General features: G+C 41.4%; 2 protein-coding genes across 5 annotated transcripts in view; both read left to right on the forward strand.

The window, feature by feature from the left end:
- The first annotated feature begins 877 nt into the window (after positions 1-877).
- LOC122878464 (solute carrier family 25 member 36-A-like) lies at positions 878-15795 on the forward strand. 2 transcript variants are annotated; one of them, XM_044201263.1, is made up of 7 exons: positions 878-1344; positions 3384-3548; positions 6586-6663; positions 9100-9200; positions 10937-11003; positions 11957-12246; positions 12335-15795. In XM_044201263.1, the coding sequence occupies exons 1-7, from the start codon at positions 1304-1306 to the stop codon at positions 12526-12528; spliced, it is 936 nt and encodes a 311-aa protein (XP_044057198.1). In that variant the 5' UTR covers positions 878-1303; the 3' UTR covers positions 12529-15795. The 2 variants fall into 2 exon arrangements, with proteins under 2 accessions (XP_044057198.1, XP_044057199.1); XM_044201264.1 differs by lacking the exon at positions 3384-3548 and having other exon boundaries at positions 918-1344.
- A 7903-nt stretch (positions 15796-23698) lies between these two features.
- The window catches only part of LOC122878465 (SPRY domain-containing SOCS box protein 4-like), a 52278-nt gene continuing 51081 nt past the window's right edge, over positions 23699-24895 (forward strand). For 2 of the 3 annotated variants that reach the window (XM_044201266.1, XM_044201265.1), the window contains exon 1: positions 23701-24024. The gene's annotated coding sequence lies outside the window, so the exon portion shown is untranslated. Of the gene's footprint in view, positions 24025-24895 lie in introns of all 3 variants that reach the window. The other variant, XM_044201269.1, reaches the window with a different exon arrangement.

The raw sequence follows: 24895 nt of genomic DNA on the forward strand, positions 1-24895 counted from the left end.
ATGCATCCTCTTATAGAGGATTGAAATACAGCTTTAGGCCAGAAAACGCTTAATGCAAGCGTTGCTTTTCCCTTCAATAAGCTACCACAGCTCCAGGCTATACTGTAGGTGATATAATACATGTTTACGTTAAGTAAATTCGAGTGACACCGAGATCGAAAAGTGGCTGATGGTATGCCACTAGTGGTTCAGTGGCATATGCCGGTAGAAAACAGTCGTTATCCACCGGCGTATATTGTCAATAAAGACAGAAAAAATATACATTCATGGCAGAACTTGTTTTGATTTGATTTGGTGTGACAGTCTGACAGTAGCCTACCACTTTCAAGCGGCACCTGCCGATAGGAAACGGTATGTGCCAATGGAATACAAGTGGCATACCACTCTAGGGACCTGCATATAGCACTGAACCACTAGGGGCATACCATCAGCCTCGGTGCTACTGGTAAATTCCGTCAAAATTACTGGTTTTAGAGGCCGAATAGAGCATCAGATTTTAAAAAATTTTTAAAGTCAGGTTTTGCAAGTAAAAGGCACCTACTGTATCCTTTAAGAGTGTTTACCTTAACTAGAATATTAAGTGGTTATGTAGCTTTTATAGCCACTGTACTGTGTGTACTGTGTCATTAATTTTGACTAATTGTGGACTGTAACCTACCCAAGCAAAGTTAGACGTAAATCAAAGTTATGTCTGTCGTCTCTTCAGCATCAGCTAAACTCAGTCCTCAGTCCCGCCCATAGACTGTAAAAAAGGTCCCGCTGCATCCTGAGTGATGAATGATCTCGGCCCAAAGTAAAAGCGACATCACGTGAAGGAGTAGTGACGGGGCGGGTTTACGGGACACCTCAGCCAATCACCGCCTCTGTTTTGTGACTTCCCATTTGACGATAAACATTGCGACCTGACCCGCTGGGCTTTCAGTGAGACGCGGCACGTCAACGTGAATGAGGCCGAGTCTTGTCCATAGTCGCTGTAATTACTGCAAGACTGGAATTTCTCACTAACATTAAATACACGCACACTATGGTGAAACTGTATCCCGCTTCGAAAGAAGGAGACGGTAACCTGTCGCTTTGACATCGACCTTTACTACCGGAAACCCGTTAGCTTTGGCAGCTAACGTCAGCTAGCTAAGTTAGCTACATACCCTCGTTTTTTTCCACGCAACTGACCTCCACCACAACACAGACGTTCTGAGTATCATTTGCTTGCTAGATTGGGGTCGTTTCCCCCTGTTTCTTCACGTCCGCTCACATTGTCCCTGTGTGGTGCCCCGTGGACGGTTCCCGAATATGATACATAATGAGTCAAAGAGATACCTTAGTTCATCTGTTTGCTGGAGGGTGAGTATGTTCTAATGCCACATACATGCAAGAGCTGAGCTAGCTAGCTCCACGCTCAGGCTAACTGTCGTTGCTAGCCAGTATAGCAACACATAATGGGATGTTTGTATTGGTGTGTTTATAATACTGGGTTTTGGTTAGTGGAATAATGTTAACCTTAATCCATGTTCGCATCAGCGTGTCATATGTCAGCTAACCAATCTTGTCCATGCATGTGTACCCGTAACAGTTAATGTCACAAGTTACAATGACATTTCAGTGGATGAATTAAATGGCTGGCTTGTGCAAGCGTGTTCTATATTCATTGTGAGTCTTCGTAGCAGTTATGATGTATTATACGAAATGTATATTAGCTACAGTCTTCGATTCATGAAGTTGCGAGTGTTAAAAGTGAGCCTACTTTCAGTGTCATCTGTGTGTCGGCCATAACGTTAGTGCATCAAAACAAACGTGGGCAGACTGTCACTAAAGGTCACTCCTAAAATATTGTTTAGAAACCACAGACAAACATGTATGCGCGGATGTGAGTGATGCAACATCCAAACTCGGTGTCACAGTGGAGTGCAGTCTAGTCTTTTCTGTCATACTGGTTTGCCAAGGCTGGGCGATAAATGGATGAATTTCGCTCATGAATTAATCACAGTCTGAAACTGCTATAGAAAGGCTGCGATGAAACCATTCTTGTTAGGCTGTGCATACAGTCTCAGAAAATAGGTGAAACATGCCTGTGTTTTGACACCGAGATAAAATTTTGTTAAATCATCCCGTCTTGCCTCCAGCAGACTATCCAGGTAATGAATTGAGACATGAAGTTTACTGTGATAATTTCCTGTGAGGGTAAATGAGCAGTGACTCATGCTGTTCTTAGAGCATTTCTTATTTTGTTGTGTGACGGCAGTGATAGAGGTATAACTACGAATGTATTTGGATGAAGAAATCTAGCACAATTAAGTATGCCTCTAGTTTTATGAGCCTAAACATGTTAAGTGCAAGAACCCTTTAAGGATATTCAAACTTTTTTTTTTTTTTGCATATCAAGCTATAGCTTCAAAGTCAGAGCCTAAGTGAGATCAAATGTGTCTCCTCATCCATGCATGTTATTCCTAAGCCAATATTTTGCTTTTTTTGTGGTTTGCACAGTAGCTGCCTGACACCGATCAGCCTACCTCTGCCAAAAACTATGTCGACAGGACTTTCTATTTCTGCTTTGGTGCTGTTTGAAAATTAACCCTGACTAAAGATAACTGTTGTCGGTCATGCTTTTGATATCCTCTGGTCTGGCCCTGCCCATCCCTGTCCTGCCCAATACAGTCCAGTCAGGTTCAGTTTGTTTATGTAGTCCATAAATTGTTTTTGTGTTCTCTCTTATCAGTCTCCTTCACATTTGTGACATGAGCAGGTGACTTTCCTGAAATACCTGAGCTGGTCATAAACTCATTCCCTAGATGCAGCACATTTGTACATGGCGTCAAGTTATGCTTTTCTTAAGCTCTTGGATCATAGTTTTGTGAATTTGTAGATGTGAATAATTTGTTTTATAGTTCACAGTTGTCGAAGTGTGGATTTTGATAAATGGGACAGCAAAATGAGAAACATAACATATCTAAAACATTTATTTTTCTATCAACTGAATGTTTCTAATGGTAGGCCCTACTCTCAAGCTAGCTAAAAAACAAAAGTCTTTGCAGTTATGTGATTCCAATTTGGTTCATTCTTATATTAAAATACATACATCTGTGAGTTTGGAATGTGGTGTGGCACTGAACAGAAGCTTGCTGAACACAAAGCATTTCTGACTGGCTCTCTGTTCCCACACTGTGCTATTTCTTGTCTTCGTGCCAGGGATTGTTAGAATTCCCCCAACCACATCATTGGCTAATTTATTTATGCAAGAAAATTAACACTTTGCACACCTACGACCATCCTGTCTGTTGCCGGCATCGAAGAAGGACACTCACTTTCAGTGTTGTTCTGTCAGCAGAGACTGGAGATTGTTTGCTATATCATATCCACCTCTTCTATCTCTGTTTTTCTGCCAGATGTGGGGGCACGGTAGGAGCCATATTGACTTGTCCACTGGAAGTTGTGAAGACCCGTCTGCAGTCGTCCTCCATCACCCTCTATGTGTCTGAGGTTCAGCTCAGTACTGTCAATGGGGCCAGTGTGGCCCGTGTGTCCCCGCCAGGCGCCCTGCACTTCCTCAAGTGGGTACTCGAAACATTAGAACAGGATTAGATTTTCCTTTATATTTTAATATTAAAAAATATTGTTTTTAGAGCAGCAGCAGCAATATTTAATCACTATATAAACTCAATAATATCTCCCTGGAAACAAATCTGAATAAACATCAAAACACTGAGTGAAGTCATTATCACTCATTCATCCTGTCCTCCATCATCCTCCTTCTTACTGCTGGTGTGTGTGTGTGTGTGTGTGTGTGTGTGTGTGTGTGTGTGTGTGTGTGTGTGTGTGTGTGTGTACTTGTACTTGCTACATAGTGAGGACTGAAACATGTTTTTTAGGCATTTAGTTGTGATGGTTAAGGTTAGGGTAAGGGACTAGGGAATTCATTATGTCTATGACGGTCCTCACAAAGATAGAAGTACAAGTGTGTGTGGTAGTAGTAGTATTAGATTGTAGGGTTGGGTGATGTCTACCAAATTGGCATATGACAATGTCCACAGTAAAACATCTGGACACAGCCCATCCTCACCCACTCACCCAGTCTCACTTTACTTCTCTTTACTTTGTGTGTGTGTGTGTATGTGTGTGGGAGCCCTCGTGACCATAAATTACACCAAAACCATGTTTAACGATCCGCTAATGTCACTCGCTGGTTTCTTCGAGTACTGATAAAAGTACAGACCTTACAAATACCCCGAGTTGTTTATAATTTAGAACCGGTTCCAATTCCGAACCGGGTCTCCCTACTTACATCCAGTACATATTTTGTATACATTATACACAATATTGCCTAAACTTACACCTCAGTAACAAACGATAGCTTATGGTGATAACCAAAAAGATTGTAGCCGTTAATTTTTGTAGCTAACGGTTCCTCCTCCCTGCTCTCCCATAGTCCTTTTCTACCAGCATGGAGCCGGTTCCGTTCTGGTTCGTGCACCTATGTTTGAAGCGTTCCTAGCATTTCGACCAAATATAAATTGGTTCGGAACCCGAAAAGTTGGTTCCCAGCTGGAGCCAAAAAAGAGCAGGTTTTCCTTGCGAACAGAAGTGGGCGTGTCATATTCTACAGATCATTGTGCAATGTGCAGCGCCCTTTGTTGACACATTCTTTATTACAATGGTTCTGCTCAAAGCTGGTGGAAATGCTGACTGGTTCAATAGAATAGTAAGGTTCCAAGAATCTTGAACAGAACCGGTTCAAGAACCAGAGCTAATTTGGTGGCAAAACATTACCAGAGAGGTTTGCCTGCAGAGCCATGGTTCCCTCCTCAGCAGGCACCATGTTGTTGCTGTTGTTGTTTGGTCTGGCTGATGTCCCGCTGGCAAGGCCAGCCGCTGTCTGAAACCCAACTCCTCACCCTTTGGGAAAACTATACACCGACTAATCCAACTATTATTACTTTTTTACCTTGTGAGATTTTCCTCCATTTTTAACTACTCAAGACTCTTTATGTCTGTTATGACAGGCCTTTTCCGATTTTATGTCCTCTTAGTCAAGTACCTCCTTGATTTGGGTAGATTGCCAGTTGTGATGTTGAAAGAAATTAGGTTCGCTCTATAAGGAAGAGAATGGCCTGGTCTCTTCTGAAGAGGTCATTTCCTGGCTGCTCAGAGCCTCTGGAAAAAATGTGTTTGATGGCACCATGCCTCTTTTAAAATTCACTGAACAAAGTCACATTTAAATGAAGTGCCAGTCACTGTGGCAGTAGAGGCTTTGTTCTGTAGGCTGGCAGTTTAATCCTAATTAAATTAATGTTGGCATATTTTCAGACTGCTGTTGAATACAGTGCTGCAAACCAAATGCTAGAAGGCCCACTGGCAATTTCAGGTATTTTTATTTAGTGGCACCATCACCAGATTAAATACCTTGCAAGAAACAGTGGCGGCAGACGTATCTTGTATTTTTCTCAAACCAAAACGTAAGTACAGAGTTGTGTTAAAGCCACTATATCGCTATGAAAGTAGACTGAAGAATATGCAGCTTGCAGGCATTGGTGGATAGGGTGCGGTCAGCGAGGCTGCGTGAAAATTTCAAAATGTTCATCTGGCCAGCCCCTGCACACTGCAGCCATCTAAGCCTAATGTGGCACACCAGTATTTAGACATGATATATAGCTAAGAAGTCTAGAGCACATCTGCTTTTTGTACACAAACACCAATAAATGAGAAAATTCATTACTGTTAGGGATGCCCCGATCATGTTTAGTTTTTTTCCGCAATACCGATTGCCAATCATTTATGAGCCATATTGGCCGATACTGATCATTTTCTTGTTTTGTTATAGCAGCTGGTATAGCAGTATTAAGTAGTACGGGAATACCTTGAAAATAGCCCCTTTTTTAATAAAGTGCTTAAAAAGTCCTTGAAATTCAAATGAACCACATAATGCTGTCTTATATTTTGACCAATTTCTTTTTTTTTATCAAGTCATTATAATTAAATTCATCAGAATCAGAAATCGCTCAGCTTTTTCTTTTTTCAAATTCTGACTCGTCACCGGCTCTCCCTCTCCTTTCTTCCTCACCTTTAAGAGCCCGTTACTGAAAACTAAATATGCCAGGAAAGTGTAAATACATTCAGTGTTAGTCACCAAGACGCATTGTATGTGTCCTTGAGGTCCCACAAACATGTTAAATGCTTTTCCTTCCTCCATAAAGCATTTGCAAAGCCAAAGTTTGAAATCTGCATTGTTTACATCCATGTTTACTTGCATGCAGTCTTCTTCTTCACTGCCTTTGTTGGCGCATTAGTGTGTTTCCTGACATGTTACCACCACCTGTTGATCAGTGGAATAGTGTGAAACCACTGGCTGGAATGCGCATGGCATCACCCCCGTGCAGAGAAAAACACTTGAAAAGAAAAATCTTTATTTGTTACCAGATATCTTTGGAATTTTAATTGGAATTTCACCTGTACCTTCGACTTCCAGAAATTGGACAACACCAGTAGAAAAAATGTGTATCCACCGGTAATAAGTAATAGCCTAAAGCATGCATGAGATCTTGGTGGTAAAGTCATAATGTACATTTCTCTGTGTGTTTGCTTCGTATTCAGATTGATATTGGAGAAAGAAGGACCTCGCTCTCTCTTCAGGGGCTTGGGGCCAAACTTGGTGGGTGTGGCACCTTCCAGGTAAGCTGTCTCCTGTCACCTGTAATGGTCATCATATTGTTAGCAATATGTACCTCCTTTGAGTATGACTTGAAAGACTATGAAGCTATTAGTGGTGTCTTCAAGTGAAGAGATTCTTGGTTAATTGATAGTAACTGTATCTCTTTGAGTAATAGACTCATAATATTTGATGGAATTGTGAATCTGCCAAATTGTGTCTTCAGTGTCATTATGCCTCTGCAGATGAATACAGTAATGCAGCAGGTTTTCTTCTAGTGTTTAGAACTGAAAATTATAAGTCGACACTGATGCGTAGCCATGCCAACATACTGGTTTTGCCGGGGTTTTAAGAGTGGAGCAAAGTAAAAACAAAATACGATGTCAGGCTGCTATCGATTTAAAAATAGCCTCGATAGCAGCGTCTATCTTGTTTTATAGCAGTCGCAGTTGTTGTAATTACTCCTCCATGGTTCCGGCGCACAGCTTGACAACGTTTGACAACGGCATTAGTCACGCCCATGGCGCTGATTGGCAAAATTGTTAGTCCCCCGCGGCACTCAATGGATAATTGCAACCGAGAAACCACTATTTCATGTCATGATGCCAGACCAGAATCGGTCAACAGGTGGAGTGGGCGGATTCAAAGGTCCAAGCAATAAAAATGCCAAAAACAAGACTAAAAGTCTACAACCATGGTAGCAGCCCTGTTAGGCTGCAATCCTCATTACACACATGAAAACAAAGTTGTTAGACAGATAAAACACACAGAAAGCTCATGTTGGTACATTAAGACTCAGCCTGTCGGGATCAGCTCTACATTGTCAGTACTTTTGTCAGCCTCAGCTGTACTTTGAGTTGAATGCTAACATTATGTTAACATGCATGTCAACTATTGAATATCTGCATGTTGACATTTGGCATGTAACATTGAGCAGGGAAAGCAGACATAGGGTATGCATTGATAGCAGTTTTTTCATATGATACCCCACCCCACCTCCCTACCACCACTGAGTAGCCAAACAAATCAACTGGTGGCTGCTGTGAATAGACCTTTATCACACCACACATTTTAATGTCATAGCAGGAAAAGCACAGGAGTAATCAATTACATTAATGATGGCTGCATTCCATTTCCAGGGTCTTGGTGTCATGCATGCTCTCTGGCTGACATGGCTTAGTGTGGGACACTTAAGGAACTTCTGCTATGACAAGTCAAAATGTCTGCTGCGGCAAAGGTCTTTTGGCAGAGCTGTGATACTGAGAAACAAATGAACATCTTGGAAAAAGAATTTAACATTGTAATGCCCAGTGCACCACACAACGTACCGGACAGTCAGTTATCTTTAAATGATAAAATTGATGTATGTATACCCAGATTTAGCTCAGCACCAGGGACTTAACGTTACACCAAACAAAGGCCTAGGCCATCTGATCTTATCAGTTTCAAACATTGCTTTAATATCAACTGTTATTACTCAGTGTTACCTGGTTCAGTCACTTTTGATGTGCACACACATTGGCTCAGTACTATTTCTAGGTGAGTTATGGACACATGGGCTGTTTTTCAGGGAGACATGGCTGTGACAAACAGTGGTATTGTGTAACCACCACAGGTCTTGAGGTTACTTGGTGACAAAGAAGCATCTGGGATACATGGCCATTTAGTCATTCATCCTCATGGCTTTCTCTGTAGTTTCTGCACTGAAACTTGGCAACAGCAGCAGCATTTGGGAGCAGTATTTGGTCTATGTCTTGGAAATACTGTAACTGACTCCAGTTAGGTAATAACATATAACAGTCATGATCATTACTTATCCCTCAGTGGTAATGATAGAAGCAATGTGGGGGCTAATGGCAGTGGGCAACGGCTAATGCTGCAGCAAGCAGGTGCCAGTGCTAAGCATAAGTAGAGTGTTTTGTTAGCATTTTACATGAATAAATGCTGATGCAGTGGAGGTGAAGGCAACAAGGCCTCCTGTGCTGGGACGCAGATTTGAAGACAAATGCACACACAAATACCGTCTTTTAATTTGACTGATGAGCTTCGAGCATAAACAGTCTGACTAAGCATATTTGACAAATGATTGTACAAATTAACCAGGCTGTATTTAGACACGATGATCATTATGACCTTTTTAATTAGTGAAAACAAATAAAGACATGTGCTTTTTGTACTGAATAGCTTCTTTGTCTAACTGGGCTGATTTGCTGAGCCTGTTGGTTCTGCTCTCGGCTTTACACTTAATGAATTTTTAAAGCTCATTAAGCTGAACCTGACATGTGTACAGCTATATTTGTTAATGTAGCGTAATTAATGAGCTACATCGCTACTGGAGGCACGTAGTTGGTTGGGACTAATTATCTTTACACTAAAACACAAAAACATGGCATATATAGCTTGTTTTGCCTCGTATTGGTGTAAAATACACTGACCTAGTTGTCTTGTACTTCCAACAGAGCAATCTACTTTGCTGCTTATTCCACTGCCAAAGAGAAACTGAACGGTGTGTTGGAACCCGACTCCACACAGGTACACATGGTGTCGGCTGGAATGGCAGGTAACTATATATGTAAGGTAACAGGTTGACGTTCACCGCCATGCAAGGCTTTTTAACATACTGTAATCTTGTGAACGTTTCCAGCGTGCTTGTCAGAAATTCTGAGTAAATGGACATGGTCTGGTTCAGTGCTGGTAAGCTTAGATGAATAGTGGCGTCACATATAGGAGCAGGCTTGTGTAATGTATGTACTGTAAGGCTGCTGTCAGTCTTTGCTATTACATTGATCTCGCTGTAGAGGGAAAGCAGAGTGGTAGAACTAGTTTGTGTTGTGTTAGATTTAAAGGACATACTTTGACCAACTAAGTACAACACCCTGTTCATAAGGACCCTATGTATTCAAAAACAAGCTTATCCTGTTTCCTTCACCTTTTGCCTAGATATACAATCTTAAAACAGCTTAATTAAAAACATAACATGTTGAAAGGCCAGATTGAAATACTGTATTGTTTTTCTCTGATGCTTTGTATGTCAAGGGTAGGTTATCTGCTCTCGTGTCACTCCCATCCAGCTGGGAATGCCGAACTGTTACAATGTGGGTCAATCAGGCAGCTACAGTGTGTGTCTGTGTGTGTATATTGGTGAATCTGACAGGTTCACAGTGGCGCCACTTTTAGCACACCATGACTCAGACCTTTCAACAACCCAGTCAAGGTCAGAATTTGTCTGTACATATCTTTCCAGTGGTGACCCACATATTCTGCATTGTGAGATGTGACTGAGCTGAACTGACAGGTGATGAGGTGCAGACAGTGCAGCGAGTAATCTCGTCTGTGTAATGATACATGATACCTACAACAGAGGTTAGAGCTGGCTTCTGCCATGGCTAACAATGGCAGTACTTACTTTCTAACACTGTAGATATCTGCCTCAATAATCCAGTATGGTCAGGCTGTCCAAACCAAGCCTCAAAACGTGGTGTCATTTGTGATTTAAATTATCGTTTTTAGCAGGCTACATAGCAGTTAATTATTGTTTTTTTTTTTTATGTCAAGGGATTTTTTGAATTAACAAGACCTCCGCTGTATTCTTCCAACATGTCCCTTCTGCTGTCTTGGTGGGGGATGTTCATTTCACATGAGGTTGCAGTATGGTGGGTTAAATCCTGTGGGATAATGGGGGAATGGGAAGTAAAATGGTTGCATGCCGGTCATTTTGCTACACACAAGCCGCCTGTGTCTGTTTTAGGCTTTAACTCTACCGTAGCTCTCCTCTCGCAAGGGCATGAGACCCCCGCACCACCAGGGGTCTCTAGCTGCATCTGTGAGGAGTTACTTGGGTCTGCGTGAGTACTCACCACAGATCTGTGCTTCTTTTTATATCTGGTTCTTCTCTTTCTCTCTCTGCCTTTCTGTCCTCTACTCCATCACCATGTAGGTCATAGCATAAAAAGCAGGGTTTTATTTATTTTATTTATTAATTTTTTCCAGCTGTTGGCACGACATTCAATTTTTACGGCAGTCAGTTGCTCCCATACTAGCACACATAGGATAGTCTAGGGGCTAGCTTTCTCTCTCTAAGCTGCCTTTGTGACTTTACATTTCATTTTTATTAAGAGAACATTTTTACATTGTTTTAACTTCACCAACATGAATGCAGCTTAAAGAACATTTACATCTTACTTAGAGTGTTAATTTATGGACAGTTTATTATATCACTGGCAGCTTGACACTTAGGCTGACAATAATATTTTTAGACAAAATGTAATCCTGTTGTTGTTTTTTTTTCCTCCACAGGTTTTACAGCCATCACAGCAACCAATCCAATATGGCTCATAAAGACCCGTCTACAGCTGGATGCTAGGTAAATATGTCGCTTCACAAATACCAGCTCCCAAGAGAGCAAGAGAGGGACTGACAGTTGGTGTACTATTATAAGCCCTTTGACATATTTTTCATTAATGCAAATGCTCATGACCACACTGGAATTTCCACAAACTCTCATTTTGTGGCTTTAAAGGGACACTCCTTGGTTTTATTCCAGAATTCCTCTTTATATGTATAAAAAAAAAAACAGCTGTACAGCTGTAAAACCATTGGTATGGAACTCTGCGCTTCCACACTTCCGCACTCCTCCTACCTTCCTCTGCCCCCCTTGTGCACCAGGTTGTTTTCCATCTTCTGCAACCATAAAGTTTCTTGCTAATAATTGTATAATAAGGCCTTATTATACATGTACTGCAGCTTAATAAAGCCCCTATCTGTAGGATTTGAAATTTAATTTATATAATGTAGAATTATGTGTAAGATGCTATAATCACATAAAAAATCTTCACATGAGGGCTTTAAAGGTGATAGGTTCCTGTTTTTCCTGTGTTTGGTAATTTTGTCCCTTTGGCTTTGCTGTACTCTGTCATACATCAAGTCCCAAAGGACAACATTACCAAACATAATAGGGACCTAATAACACTGACTGATATTTTTTATTTACATGAAGACTGCACGTAACTCAGGTCATCTGATCAATGAATTGATTGTAGATTATCACCTGTGTGAGGCATACTCCTGTTATGTGTGCTTGTTCCCCTTCTCCTACAAGAGTACAGCTTTTCATGCACACTTTGTGTTTTAAACAAAAACCTGTGAGCTGGAGCGGACACCCGAGGTTCTGCAGGTGCTGTAAAGTAATCTAGAAGTCTTTCTTTACATTCATCTGCATTGTTGTTATTGTGTTTAGTTGTTTCCATCTATGTGGAAATTATCAAATTGGCGAAGTTAGTCTTCTAATTTGTGATTTTTAATTTTTTTCCCCCTCAGGAATCGAGGTGAGCGAAGGATGAGTGCATTTGAGTGCGTGCGGCGGGTGTATCAGACAGATGGCCTGCGTGGCTTCTACAGGGGTATGTCGGCATCCTATGCCGGTATCTCAGAGACTGTGATCCACTTTGTGATCTATGAAAACATCAAACGGCGCCTCTTGGAAGCCAAGGCGCCGCAGAACATGGATGAGGAAGAGGACACATCCAAAGATGCTTCAGACTTCGTGGGGATGATGCTTGCTGCAGCCACCTCCAAGACCTGTGCCACATCTATCGCTTATCCTCATGGTAAGAGTTTGTGATCAGCAGTTAGCTGATATGAGCTGATTTATCGGTTCTTCTCCTTTAACCCTTCCCTTTCTTCTTTACTTTGCAGAGGTGATCCGCACCAGGCTACGTGAAGAGGGCACCAAGTATAACTCCTTCTTCCAGACTCTAACAACAGTGCCCAAAGAGGAGGGCTACCGCGCCCTGTACCGTGGCCTCACCACCCACCTGGTACGACAGATCCCCAACACCGCCATCATGATGTGCACCTACGAGCTGGTGGTCTACCTCCTGAACGGTTAAAGTCTTCGCCCCACTTAGACAGTATGTGTAACCCTGCCCCTGTTCGGAGATGGAGAAAAAAAGAATGAGAGCAACTGCACACCAGCTAGCAAAACAACCTGCTCGCCGGAAGAGGACAGAGACAGCACCACGACCTTTGTCTCAATGACGCGAGTGGTTGTTAAAAATTAGTTGGGAGTTTTGTTTTATAACCAAAAGGTCTGGCACAAGGAGGAGGATCAAAAAGTTCCTCACATTGGTTAGGGGATCTGGGTTTAGCAGTGGCAAAGAAATGGTCGCCCTATTTTCATTTTAATTCCATTCTTTTCTCCCTTCGACTATATATGTTGCTCAGCTTCAGAGTGCTGAAGAAAGAACCTGAGTTACAGTATATTCTGCCTCTAACAATACTAATAATGAAAGAGAAGTACAGTAATTCCAATCCTTACCACCCAGTGGTTATAAAACCCCCTCCAGCAGTAGACTGCTGTCATGCTGATGATCAGTTTTAAAAATATTCTATTAGTATCGTGCAGTATTCCCTGCATCCCTCAGAGTGCCACTACAGGACCAGAATACAAAGATGCCAGAGTCAGTAGTGAGCTGAAGTATCTGACAAGGGTTCTCAAGTTAGCGAGAACAAGAAGAAATCAGTGCTTGAGGCTTGTTGAGGTGGGGTAAACAGAGGAAAAAGGTGGAGATAGGGAGGGAGCTGAATGGGAGACGTGCCTTGTGTGAAAATGTGATGTAGACTAAGATGCACAATGGCTGTAGGAGGAAGTGGAGCTCTGGTTGAAAAAGGGTGTAGAAATGTTGAGTCGTACACTGGTACTGTGTGATTTCAGGTGTCCTTAGTGAACCTTTTACATATCGGTTTTCAGCGTCTCAAATACTGGTCGCGATATCCTCACAATGCAGGAATTTACATTCTTTTACAGCTCTTTACACTAAATACCTACATGATATTGCTTATTACAAGTGAAGTCTACATGACACCAACCCCTGAACCTGCACGTGTTTGTGTTAGCCATGTGTGGAAGAAGAGTAATCACTAAGGTTAGATGGAGGGTAAAGAGTCTCCAAACTAAACCAGGATATAATCCACCGTTCTACCTACTGGAATGTAAATAAACAGGAGGAATAACTTTACTAAAGGCAAGAAAGAAAAACGCTGATCCATGTTGTGATAAAAATAAATATAATTAACAAATTTTAACTAATTGTAATATTGATAGATAATAAAATACCTACGTGATTGTGTTGCATTTGTCTGCCTAGTAATGGCAAAACACAAACATTTAGTGCATTTTCTTTAGAGAGGGGATTTTCCTGTTAGTTTGTTACCTTTTCTCAAGCAACAGTGTTGTTCTTATAGCATTTTCCAATGTCTTTCTCCAGAATCCTTATCTCATTTAGTTTTTTCCTCAGCTGGAGAATCCAGGCTAGATTTACAGGCGAGGACAATCCTCTTGAGTTTACTCTAGAAACTTGTTGTACAGTTTAGCCAGTGTGTGGAGGAAGCCAGGAATATGCTCTTCATAAGCGCACATTAATTAAATGTAGACCATTATAAAACAATTTAAAAAGGTAACTATTTAGTTGATTCCCTCACTTTATTCAGTTGTTGTTTAAGAAAACAAAATAATTACATTTCAGCCAGTTTAAAAAATAAATTTTTTGTTTGTCAGTGTTTTATGTGCTCTTGGATGTCTTTCTCATGGAATGGAAAGGTACTTGCTCTGCTTTGGATACATCTGTTTTGTTTTAACATTTTTATGTCACGTTTCAAACAGTACAAAGGACAAAAAAACTGTGTTCTGCCGCCACCTCATTTATCCTAGTAACCATAGAAGTAACGTTCCTTCTGTAATCACATGACAGAAAAAACCTGGCCTGATGATAATTGTGTGCATTTTCCCCACAAACTGCAAACTTAAAGGGCATGGCCCACACTGCTAACACAAATGATCATCTCACTTTAACAGGATGAGCTGTTGCCGTTCTCCTCCAGTGTATTTGAACTCACACTGATAACTGATCCAAACACTACTGAATAGGTAAGCTGGCGTGCAGCAGTAAGCATGCCCGGCTGCTGTGGAAGGGAAGGGCAGTTTGGGCGTAATATGAGCTCAACTGCGCTCGCTTTCCCAGCGCCTTTGTACTTGCAGATTACAGGAACGGCTTCAGTGTGGAACTATTGACTAGTGATCCTCAGTGTGAACACATTTTCAGTTTTAGAGCACACATGAAGGGTGCATTAGATTAGCCTCCTTGTACAAATCTTATCAGAGATGTATTATTACTCACACACAGTACCATCAACACACTATTGATGTAGTGAGACGCGAGTCCATGGGTGACCTCTGTTGCTGCTAGTGGTGATTGGATGTTTGTGTGTCATGGTGCTGGCTACACTCCCATAGGTTTTAAAACAGGACAGATAGACAGTCTATGCAGATAGTGTGGGTTGATTGTGCTTATTTGATTAAAAGGTCAGTTCACCCAAATTCACAAAAAGGTTTTTGGGTGAAATGACCCTTTAATTGTACGGTTATATGCATCTCTTTCACTTGTATAATATGATGCATTACTCCCTGCATCCCATGGTTATTCTTTTGCACCCATGCGTTAGCATTGCGTGCCAGTAATTGTGTGTATGTTTTGCGCGTGCTTGCTCAAAGGACAATCGCATGTCATTCAGTCATGTCCTGCGTGTAAGAGAGCGCAGGAGTATGTATGCTGCAAGAATAGCTGCAAACAGTGTTGTTTTTATCTTTTTAAATAAATTGTTGCTTTTTCCTGGCGCCCTTTGTTTTTTTTTTCCCCTCCGTGTTGTAAATGATGAGCCGACTGTGAGTGTGGCTCGGTCTATGCATTCTCTCATACCTGTTTTTGTAAAACAAAAAGCCAATAAAATGGAACGAGTGCAAGTATATTTAAGTGTCAGGAAAACTTACTTAACTTAAATGTCTCTTACTAAGTGCTTGATGTACAGTTTCTCTCAGTTGCTTCGGCACAATCCTCAAATGAAAACTCTCAGCAAACAGTGAAATTCTCATAGATTTTCATTTTCTCACATTATATGCATTTCTTGTTGCTTTCACACAGAATTCAAATGTATGAGTACAAATATCTTCAACTGTGATGCACTGAGTTAGTATTGGTTCGTTAAAAATGGGTTACACTGCTTTTCTTCTGAACTGTATTACTCTCAGACGTGGTTATCAACATGCCCACTGTGTAAATATTTACATTCAAAACATTAAAGCCAACTGTTGACATTTCAAACATTTTTCATTATTTTTAGTTATCTGGTGGTGTCTTAAAAAGAACTGATAACAGGTGGGCCTTTAAACCTGCATTAACTGATTTAGTTTATTTTCGGCCTTTTGGGTGCAGCGGTGACAAGCTGTAAACACAAAACTGATTATATGGCGAACTTGTTAACAAACGGTTGCTTGTTTACACATCCAGCAGATACAAGCAACATGGTTGCATTATGGCCCGATGATGAATGTTTACCTCAATATTTACCTCCCCTTTAAGCTCTGTTTTGGTCTCCAGTAACTCCTGAGAAAGTTCTTCAGCTAAATGCTCCGCCATAAGCTAACCTCTAACTTTGTTTGGTGCTGGGCAGCTAGCGTACAGTTTGTTTATCACAGTATTTGCTGCGGCCATGTCATTATATTGATTAGAGCCACTTTAAATTCAATTAATAAGTTCATCCTCAAATCGTATTGCAACTTAACACTTTGTCAAATGTAGTTTACAGGTGCAACACCACAGCTTGTTATTTCTCACACACACACACACATTTACACCACAAGGGGTTTTACATACAGTTACTTAGCACGGAGCAGGCAGACATTAAAGGAGGACAGCGGCTTGGTCAGACAGAGGGGAAGACATCAAAGCATGCACTGTTTGTGATGTGCTTGGTCAGAGGGAGAAGTGGATACAGAGGAACAGAGAGAAGACAAAGCTTACAAGCTGGCTGAGAGAACATCACAGCAGAGACGTGAAGCGGAGGGCTGCATCATGCTGAAAGAGTGTTGCATTTGTAAGGGCAAATATCAAATGAAAAAGGCTGTGTGAATACCTAGTGAGGAGGGGATGTGATTTTTTTCGTTTCTAAATAGTTCCTAATTTATATGAATTTGTTTTATTGAGACATTTGTTTTTACTCTACTTAAATGTTTGTATTTCCTGTCATACATTACTGTTACATAGAAGGTGCTGTGGATAGGGGACCAGTTACAGGGAAAATTGAGAATAAACTGTTGAAATTGGTGTTTGCATGACATGAGTTAATTCAGTCAGCTGGGGTCGCTGCCTGGAAGTCTCAACGAGAAATGACATTTAGAAACACAGTTTTAGTCTTCTGTTGTACTGACACAGTGCCTTACACAGTTGACTGCCTTACTTTTGACACATTAGTTCAAATATTTTGAGTGAGTGACGGCCTTTTGCAGGACAAATTATGTGTTGTGGTGTACAGTATGGACTGATGTGGCGACTGCACTCAATGTGTCTCAGAAAATATGCTTAAGCAATCGAGAAAACTGCACAATTGCATTTAATGTACAGCAGCTAGATGTAAGTACATTTCCAGCCACCAGGTGGTAGTGTTGATCTGCTTAGCTCCTGCCTGTGACTTCGTCTAGCTGTTAGCACACCATCAGCTCAATGGAGTATAAACTGAAAGATGACAGTCTGCTGCTGCTGCCTCATTCTTCAATCCAAAAGGTGGGAGAGTGCGGAAAAAAAGGACCACCACCACGTGTGAACTGTATTCTGCAACCTGATGCAGTTGTGACATGCAATGAGGCTACATGTAAATGTTTCCAACTTGAGCAGAAACTGATTGAAAAAGAAAAAATGAATGACAAAACGATGCCAGAGGAATGATGGCATAGTCACAGCTGAAAAACACACTTACCACAGCTCATTTCCTGGCCTGAACAACAGCATCACATCATCACATGAGCTCCAGCAGGACCAGCCTGAGTCAGACACCACACGCATTTATTTTGTGTCAGACTGAAAGGGAGGAGTGTTCCCAAAACATGCTCCACAATCTGCCAGCTACGCCAGTATGTTCTTGGAATAATACAAAGTGCCTCGGGGTGTTGGTTGTGGCTCACTTTTAAATTGAGCATTGGGGACACACTGTGAAATGACAGCAAAAAACCTGATGGAGCCAGTAGGAATGCACCTTGTGAAAGGGAGGGGAGGGCAGCGAAAGAGACAGAAAAATGCTGTTTTCCATTTTCACAATCTCTGACAGGCGTTTGGCTCTGTGTTTTGGTGCTTGCTGTTGTCTGCTTTAATCCTGAAAAAATGGAATCTGGGCACTAATCTGTATTTGGGTTATGTGTAAAGATTAAAGTTGGGGTTTTTTCAGTCTTTATACATACATATCAAGCTTTTCATCTTCATGCTTTGGCCTCTTTTCTGTAGCCTATTGCTTTGACACAAGTTTTCCAATTTCCACTGAAGTGATTTCTCATTTCCGAGGACCTGCAGAGGGAGGCAGCATGCATCTGTCCTTAAAGGGGCACTCCAACTATTTAGCATTGCACTTTCATGGGGACTCACAACAGACAGATTTAAAAAAGAATGGTTAAAACTGAAGCAGCAGAGGCAGAGATATTCTGACTTTTAGTCCCTATATGGGTCAAGCTCCAAAAAACACTGATAACACAGGCTTTTTGTTATAAATTTGAAGTCTCAAGCCAAATTCGAGGTAACCCTGATGACACAATCAGGGTTATTTGTTTATACTTTAAAGCCAGTGAAAAAGAAAATTAATTTTCCAAGTTTTAATCCTGTTTTAATCCTCGTCTTCAACTCTGGGGCATATTTACACAAGAAAATGTGATTGGGGGCAAACAGCCAGCTGATCCCATCAAATAAAACCACACTTGAGCTAGCACTTTAGCTCGTGGGTCGTAGCTAGCAGAGCAATATCATGGGTCAGTGTGTGTTTGGCTCTTAGTCGGCAAAAACTTTGTTTACATGTCCTAAAGAGTGTGGTTGTGCTCTACTGTATTCATTTCTCCCTTGTGCTACAGCACATGTGAGGGAGGTGTGGGTGCTAGCAGGTCTCTGCCGCTCTGTATCCTCTAAGCCATGACTGCTTTTGAGCGGTCCAATCAAATATTTGATTTGATTCCCCGATTCCACGCCCACATATTCACTTTCACTCTGAAATACGTCACATTACGAAAGTTGAAGGCGCCACCGTTTCGCTGTGACTTGAAGCGAGACCTTGTAACTTTAGCTAAAAACACCGGCCACTTCGGCCACAAGTGACAATTAAGGGATAATTGCTAAAACCTACTGTATCAGCAGCACAAGTGGAGGAGAGTCACAAGGTCAGTGAACTGACTTATCGGTTGTACAGCAATATCTACCTAAACATTTTCTAACATTAGCCACCATAAGCTGGTGGTCGTACCTGACGTAAGGCTGTAGCAACAATACCCAGGAGTGTATTGAATGTGCGACAGAAGACATGTATGCAACTGAGTAGTTGTAGACGGATTTTTCTGTGTAAAATCGGTCGAGTGCCCCTTTAAGCCCAGTTTATGCTTGACACCAATGCTTTCATGTAGAATTAGAAAAAGATTCTTTGTCCATATGTATCTTTTATCTCTTACAGTGGGATGTTTCAATTATGGTTCTATCTAGGCTACAATTAGAACCACAAACTTAACCGAAGAACCCCTTGACAGTTCGTCCATTTTCTGTATTCGATCCATGTCCTTCCACACCCTTGGAGACCCTTTATGTCCACAATCTCTCTTGCACTGCCTATTTCTGTTTCTTCTCCAAGCACTTAACTTTATTTAACATAGTTGTTCTGTGATCATATGGGTATTGTAAAGTCCCCCAAGCTAATACATATCTTTTTATGTCTTAGTTATGGTTGTCTTTTCAGCCCTTTTTGGTGATCTGAAGCTTAATCTACTCTTGTTCTCATTCACTGGTAAGAGTCTAGTAATAGTCTCCAGCCATGCTAGCGGCTCCACGAGGTTGTACTTGTACTGCATTCATGTTAGAATTATGAGCAGTTGAGTGGGAAAAACCATTCACGTCAGCCTCCGAGTTTTAATTGCAATTGGATGTCGGGGATTTCTGACAGCTACAATATTTCCGACTTCGAAAAGAACTACAGTGTCAAGTGTCAAAAGACTGCTGGGCTGCAACACCACCACTGCTGGCAGTTAAATAAAATCCAATAATAACACTATTACGTTACAAGCTCTCTTAGCTTTTTTAGTCTAATAAACAAAATAAACTCGCAAAATGTCAAGAAAGGAAATATTCTTACACCTATTTTGCTTATCAAACAGCAAAATACAACCGTACACCTTCGGAATTCACGTTTCTCTCTTTCACTGAACTATTGCGAGCTTAATTGTCTTGTTAACTAACTGTAAAACCCACTTCATTCAAACTCCACAGAAACAAAATAAAACTCACCAAAACCATCTTGGTTAAGTCTTAACAGTCACCGACTCTGGTTTGGTCCAAATGAATCCTTAGTTCACCGCGTTAGATGTGAAAAATATTCTGGCTCTACACGCTGTCGCTGCCTCTCTGCCTGACCTCCCTCTCGCTCCTCTCCCGCTCTCCTGTCCCGAACTGGCCTCCGTTGGTCTCTGAGGCCGGGTTCACTGGCAGGCTGCTGATCCCGGTTCCGCTGCCCACCTGCCCGGCTCCCGTTCTGGTGCTCAGTCAGCTAATAGGGCTAGTAAGTTAGTTGCACAGCTAACTAGCTATCGGCAGTTAGCAGCAGTTGTGACCTGATATGCGAAATGCTGTCCCTTATTTATTTGGAGAATGAATTCGACAGGTCTCAATTCTTACATAGCCTTTAAGGGATCACAAAAGTTATTACAATTCATCCTGAGGTGAACATGAATGTTTGTTCCAAATTTCATGACAATCCTTCTAATAGTTGTTGAGACATTTCACTCAAAACCAAAAATGTAAACTTGTGGTGCTTGAGGAAAAGTCACTTATTCATTGTCTGGGAACCATGAATGTCTGTCCAAACGTTTGTTGCAATCGATCTAGTAGATGGTATTTCACTGGATAAGTAAAATCCTTGACCTGCTAGTGGTGTGAGGGGAAGAGTCAGGGGATCACCAAAGTCAGTAGGATTCATCCTCTGGGCATCATGGATGTCCAAATGTCATGGCAATCCATCAGTAGTTCAGCTGAGTCTGCACCAAAGTGGTATTGGTATAAGAAGAGAAATTGTACATTCTATATACACAGTGCAACATTGATCCAACAATCAGACACAGAAAGTATTAACATTTGGAAGTCAGTCTGGTGACTGGAGACTTGAATTTGAATTCAAATGCATCCACAAAATACATGAGCACACTTAAATTTGCCATTATTTAAACCATCCACCCACTGTGGTCGGCTGTGAGAAGCACATTGGCTCGGGTGAATTCAGGGACATCTCTCTGTGACACACACACACACACACACACACACACACACACACACACACACACACACACACACACACACAAATCACCTACACATGGGATGCAAAGTGAAGGGAGGTTCAGCCAAGTCGAGACAAAGTTCTCCCCTTTATTTTCTAACAAGCAGAAATCCTCATGGTGATTCAGTGACATTGTTTGACTGTCAGTACACCATCCAATTATGACCGGCTCCACAACCGGTCTGCGGAGAGAGAGAGCCACAGGATGAAGACCTGACACGTGAGGATTGGATGGAGACAGACAGCTGGTGAGAGCAGCCACGGCAGCTTTCTCTGAAGTCAGCACTGAAAAGCAGGCAGACGGGCAGACACACGCATCCTAACTCGCACTCTCACTGCCTCATTCGCAAACAACAGATATGCACAAAGCTTGCTCTTACACAACACCAAATCCACTGCACACACACACACACACACACACACACACACACACACACACACACACACACACACACAGTAAGGGAGCTCTGAGTCATGTTCAGTTGAAACTGTCTCTGTTTCACCAAGATCAACTTCTGACTATGAGTAACAGACATTTTACTGCCTGTAGTGACAGCTAGTTGGATAGATAGATTTAAAGGAATACTTCGATATACTACAGATACTCCTCTCATATCTGTAGCTGGAGCTAGGAGACTGTTAGCTTAGCATAAAGACTGGAAACAGAGGGAAACAGCTAGCCGGGCTCTGTTCAGTGGTAACAAAATCCACCTATCAGCACCCCTAAAGCTGACTAATTAACAGATTACATTGTGTTTGTTTTATACATGCAAAAACTGAAGTGTAAGAATGACAAGTTGTGGTTTTATGGGGGGTTATATTATGGACTTCTTGGCCGGGAGCAGTGACTTCCTGTCTGACACATAACACCCATCTAAAACTACAACTTGTTGTTTTTACACTTTGGATTTTGTATGGATAAAATTAGAACCAATTAGATATAATGTGTTAATTATAGTTGCTAGTGGGCAAATTTTTCACCTTTGGACAGAGCAAAGCTAGCTGCTGGTTCCAGTCCTTATGCTAAGCTAAGCTAAGCTAAGCTAACCATCTCCTGGCTCCAGCTTCCAGGGGTGGGTAGTAACTTGAAATGATTAAAAAGGTTGGGGTTTTTTTTAGGAATGGTAACTTTTCACGTTCCTTTTTAAAACTGGACTTTTACAAGTCTGTTATCTACTATGCATTTTGCTACATTCACCGAAATGAGCTGTCATCCAAGCTGTGTGCATGCGGTTACGCAGAAGAGCTGCGCTTGTGCCAGATATTAATGAGCTGGGCAAATGCAATTGGACTACTAACTATTACTTGAAACTTGAGATCTCTGGCCTACACACACTAAAAAATATTAAAACATAAACTAACTTTGAGTAGATTATTGACCAAGTATTTTTATACTTTTACTTGCGTAAGTTTGTCAAATGGACATTTTTACGTGTGCTTGAGTAGTTTTTTATGGCAGCAATTGTACTTTTACTTGAGCAAAGACTTCAGAACTCTACCCACCACTCCTGGAGAGTGGTATTGATCTACTTATTTAACTTTGGGCAAGAAAATGAATAAGCGTAAATGCTGAACTATTCCCTTGATGACTCGCTGCAAAGGAGCGAAGAAAATCAACCGTGTTTTACACCGACAGGCAAGTGATCTCTGCTGTGTGTAAAACCCATCAACTTCAATTCTCTGGTTCTCTTTGGAATTGATTTGAGGCCAGCTGCTCAGGGAGCCAATGGTCTAGTTTTCACAATGAGCCTAATTTCATCCAGGGCGTTATCACTGACTTGGCCTGCTTGCTCATGTTTAAATCTGCTGTTGATACTGTTATAGGTGAGATACAAATAGATGCGTCTCATAATTGGACTGGACAAAGGCAATGGAATTAATATTGAGAACCTCAAAATACTAGATAATCATCAGATCACAGTTCAGCATTTTGTTAGATAAGACTTGGCATACATTATACTGTGGGTAGGGTCACTGTGGTTACAGTGAAACCTCTGAGCACCAACCACACTTGAGTCCAAACAACAGTTGTGAGCTGGTTTAGTTGTTTTTAGTGTCATTAGATGTGAGAAATAAGCCTGCTAACCCCTAAATTTGGCTTTAATCCATAAATCCAGCTGCTCCCACTTAATGACTTTTAAATGTACTCCTCCACTGAACATTAATTATATTCAAAAAGTTAAGATCAAAATAAAGTATGCACATTAATCAAGGACATGGAAAAGTAAAAGAAGGCTACATGCACTTGTTATCCAAATGTTAACTTAACATAGGGCTATGCTTCAAGCGCAAGTTCCTAAATTACAAAAGCAGCAGACAGATCGTGATTACACTCAGAATAGAACTATGTAAGGCATGAAGTGGCCTCCACCCTGCGTCAAGGGTCTAAAAGCTAGAATTCAACAGGAAGTTGAGTGACGATACATACAAAATAAAAGCATAAAGTTAGCAACGTTTAGGAAAATTAACTTTCAACATAAAACACACGAAAACAATCTAAATAAATTGCGATGCAACGCTATGCCTGAATATTAGATACAAAAAAAAAAACTAAATACAAAAATAGCGTTTTCACAAAGTGTTTCTTTAAGGACGTCGTGATCGGAACACGTGTTGTTATTCTGGCGAGCTTGACACCAGTCACCTTTTCATGATCCCGACCCTCCAGCCAATCAGCGCCTGTCAGGGACACATGAACGGCGATAATATCCACGGAACAGGCAGCAGGCAGGAGGAACAAAGAGAGCCGCTCGGTGCGTGTAAAGCGTCCTTTCACTTCGTCAACACGGACAGCTATCGACTTCGTAGAGGCAGTTTTAGCTTTACTTTAAACACTTTATCCTGACTAGTAATTGTCACTCTGCGTCTGAAGTCCGACTGGCTGGTTTTGATGAGGAAAGAGGAAACTTGGCGTCGTGAGAGGTTTGTCGGGTCGCCTTTCACGAAACCGTTTAGCCTTGGATACGCTGGTCGGAAGGTAACGCACGGTAAGTTAATATTTTATCTTCCGTGAGACTGGAATATAGTGCCGAAAACAACTGTAAACGCATCGTGACTGTGTTATGTTGTCGCTTTACATTGCAAGGAGCAGAAAACTCTGTCTCAAACTTTCCTCTTGTGTTTTCTGAGGCAACGATAGCGTACCCTTCCATGCCAACGGCTTTTTCCCAAACTCTGTTAATTGCGTTATTTAAGTGCTTCATTACTCACTGACAAACACACCATGAGGAGGTAAATGTAAAATATTTTCTAACTATTTGGCCTCCACACAAAATTTCAGCATAAAACAATTAAAACTAGTTGCTATTTTATTTAAAAAAAAAGTACTTGTTTTGTCACGCACTAAACTAGCAGCTAGGAAGTGTGCTGCATTAATAGGCATGAGTCAATTAAAATATATAAAGCCTTCATATACGGACCTAAGTTGCTTGTTAGGAAGTCATTCGTGCGTAGAAACATCAAGAAGACACTAGTGAAAATTAAATGTTTCCAGTTGTGTTTTAATGGTTCAACGTCGTTGGATAATGTCAATACCAAACTGCCAGCATTTGAATGGAGATTCTCCATTCAAGAGAGAACGGTTCACATGAGGCAGTGTCTGCTGTTGTAAACCATTTAGCTGCCTTAAAGTGGAGTAAGCGATTCTTGAGAAAGATTGGTGATATTTGAACTCAACAGCCAAACAAATACTCGCCTCCCTTCAGTGCTCCTTCAGAAGCTCTGCCCTCCAAATTCATGGGCGCGCATTGCCAAGGCAACGACGCTAACAACTGGGCAATATGGCGGAATCCAGAGCGTCTGTTGCCCGAGGGTAGCTGAGGCAAAATAAACACAATATAAAACGTCAAGCGAATGAGA

The sequence above is a fragment of the Siniperca chuatsi genome, linkage group LG7, assembly GCF_020085105.1.
Source record: "Siniperca chuatsi isolate FFG_IHB_CAS linkage group LG7, ASM2008510v1, whole genome shotgun sequence".
Lineage (NCBI taxonomy): Eukaryota > Metazoa > Chordata > Actinopteri > Centrarchiformes > Sinipercidae > Siniperca > Siniperca chuatsi.

Excerpts from the sequence above, each read along its gene's own strand:
- LOC122878464 (XM_044201263.1), top strand. The coding sequence starts at position 1,304 with ATGAGTCAAAGAGATACCTTAGTTCATCTGTTTGCTGGAGG. Across the intron at positions 11,004-11,956 it reads CGTCTACAGCTGGATGCTAG|GAATCGAGGTGAGCGAAGGA; the intron begins GTAAATATGTCG and ends TTTCCCCCTCAG. Across the intron at positions 12,247-12,334 it reads ATCTATCGCTTATCCTCATG|AGGTGATCCGCACCAGGCTA; the intron begins GTAAGAGTTTGT and ends TTTACTTTGCAG.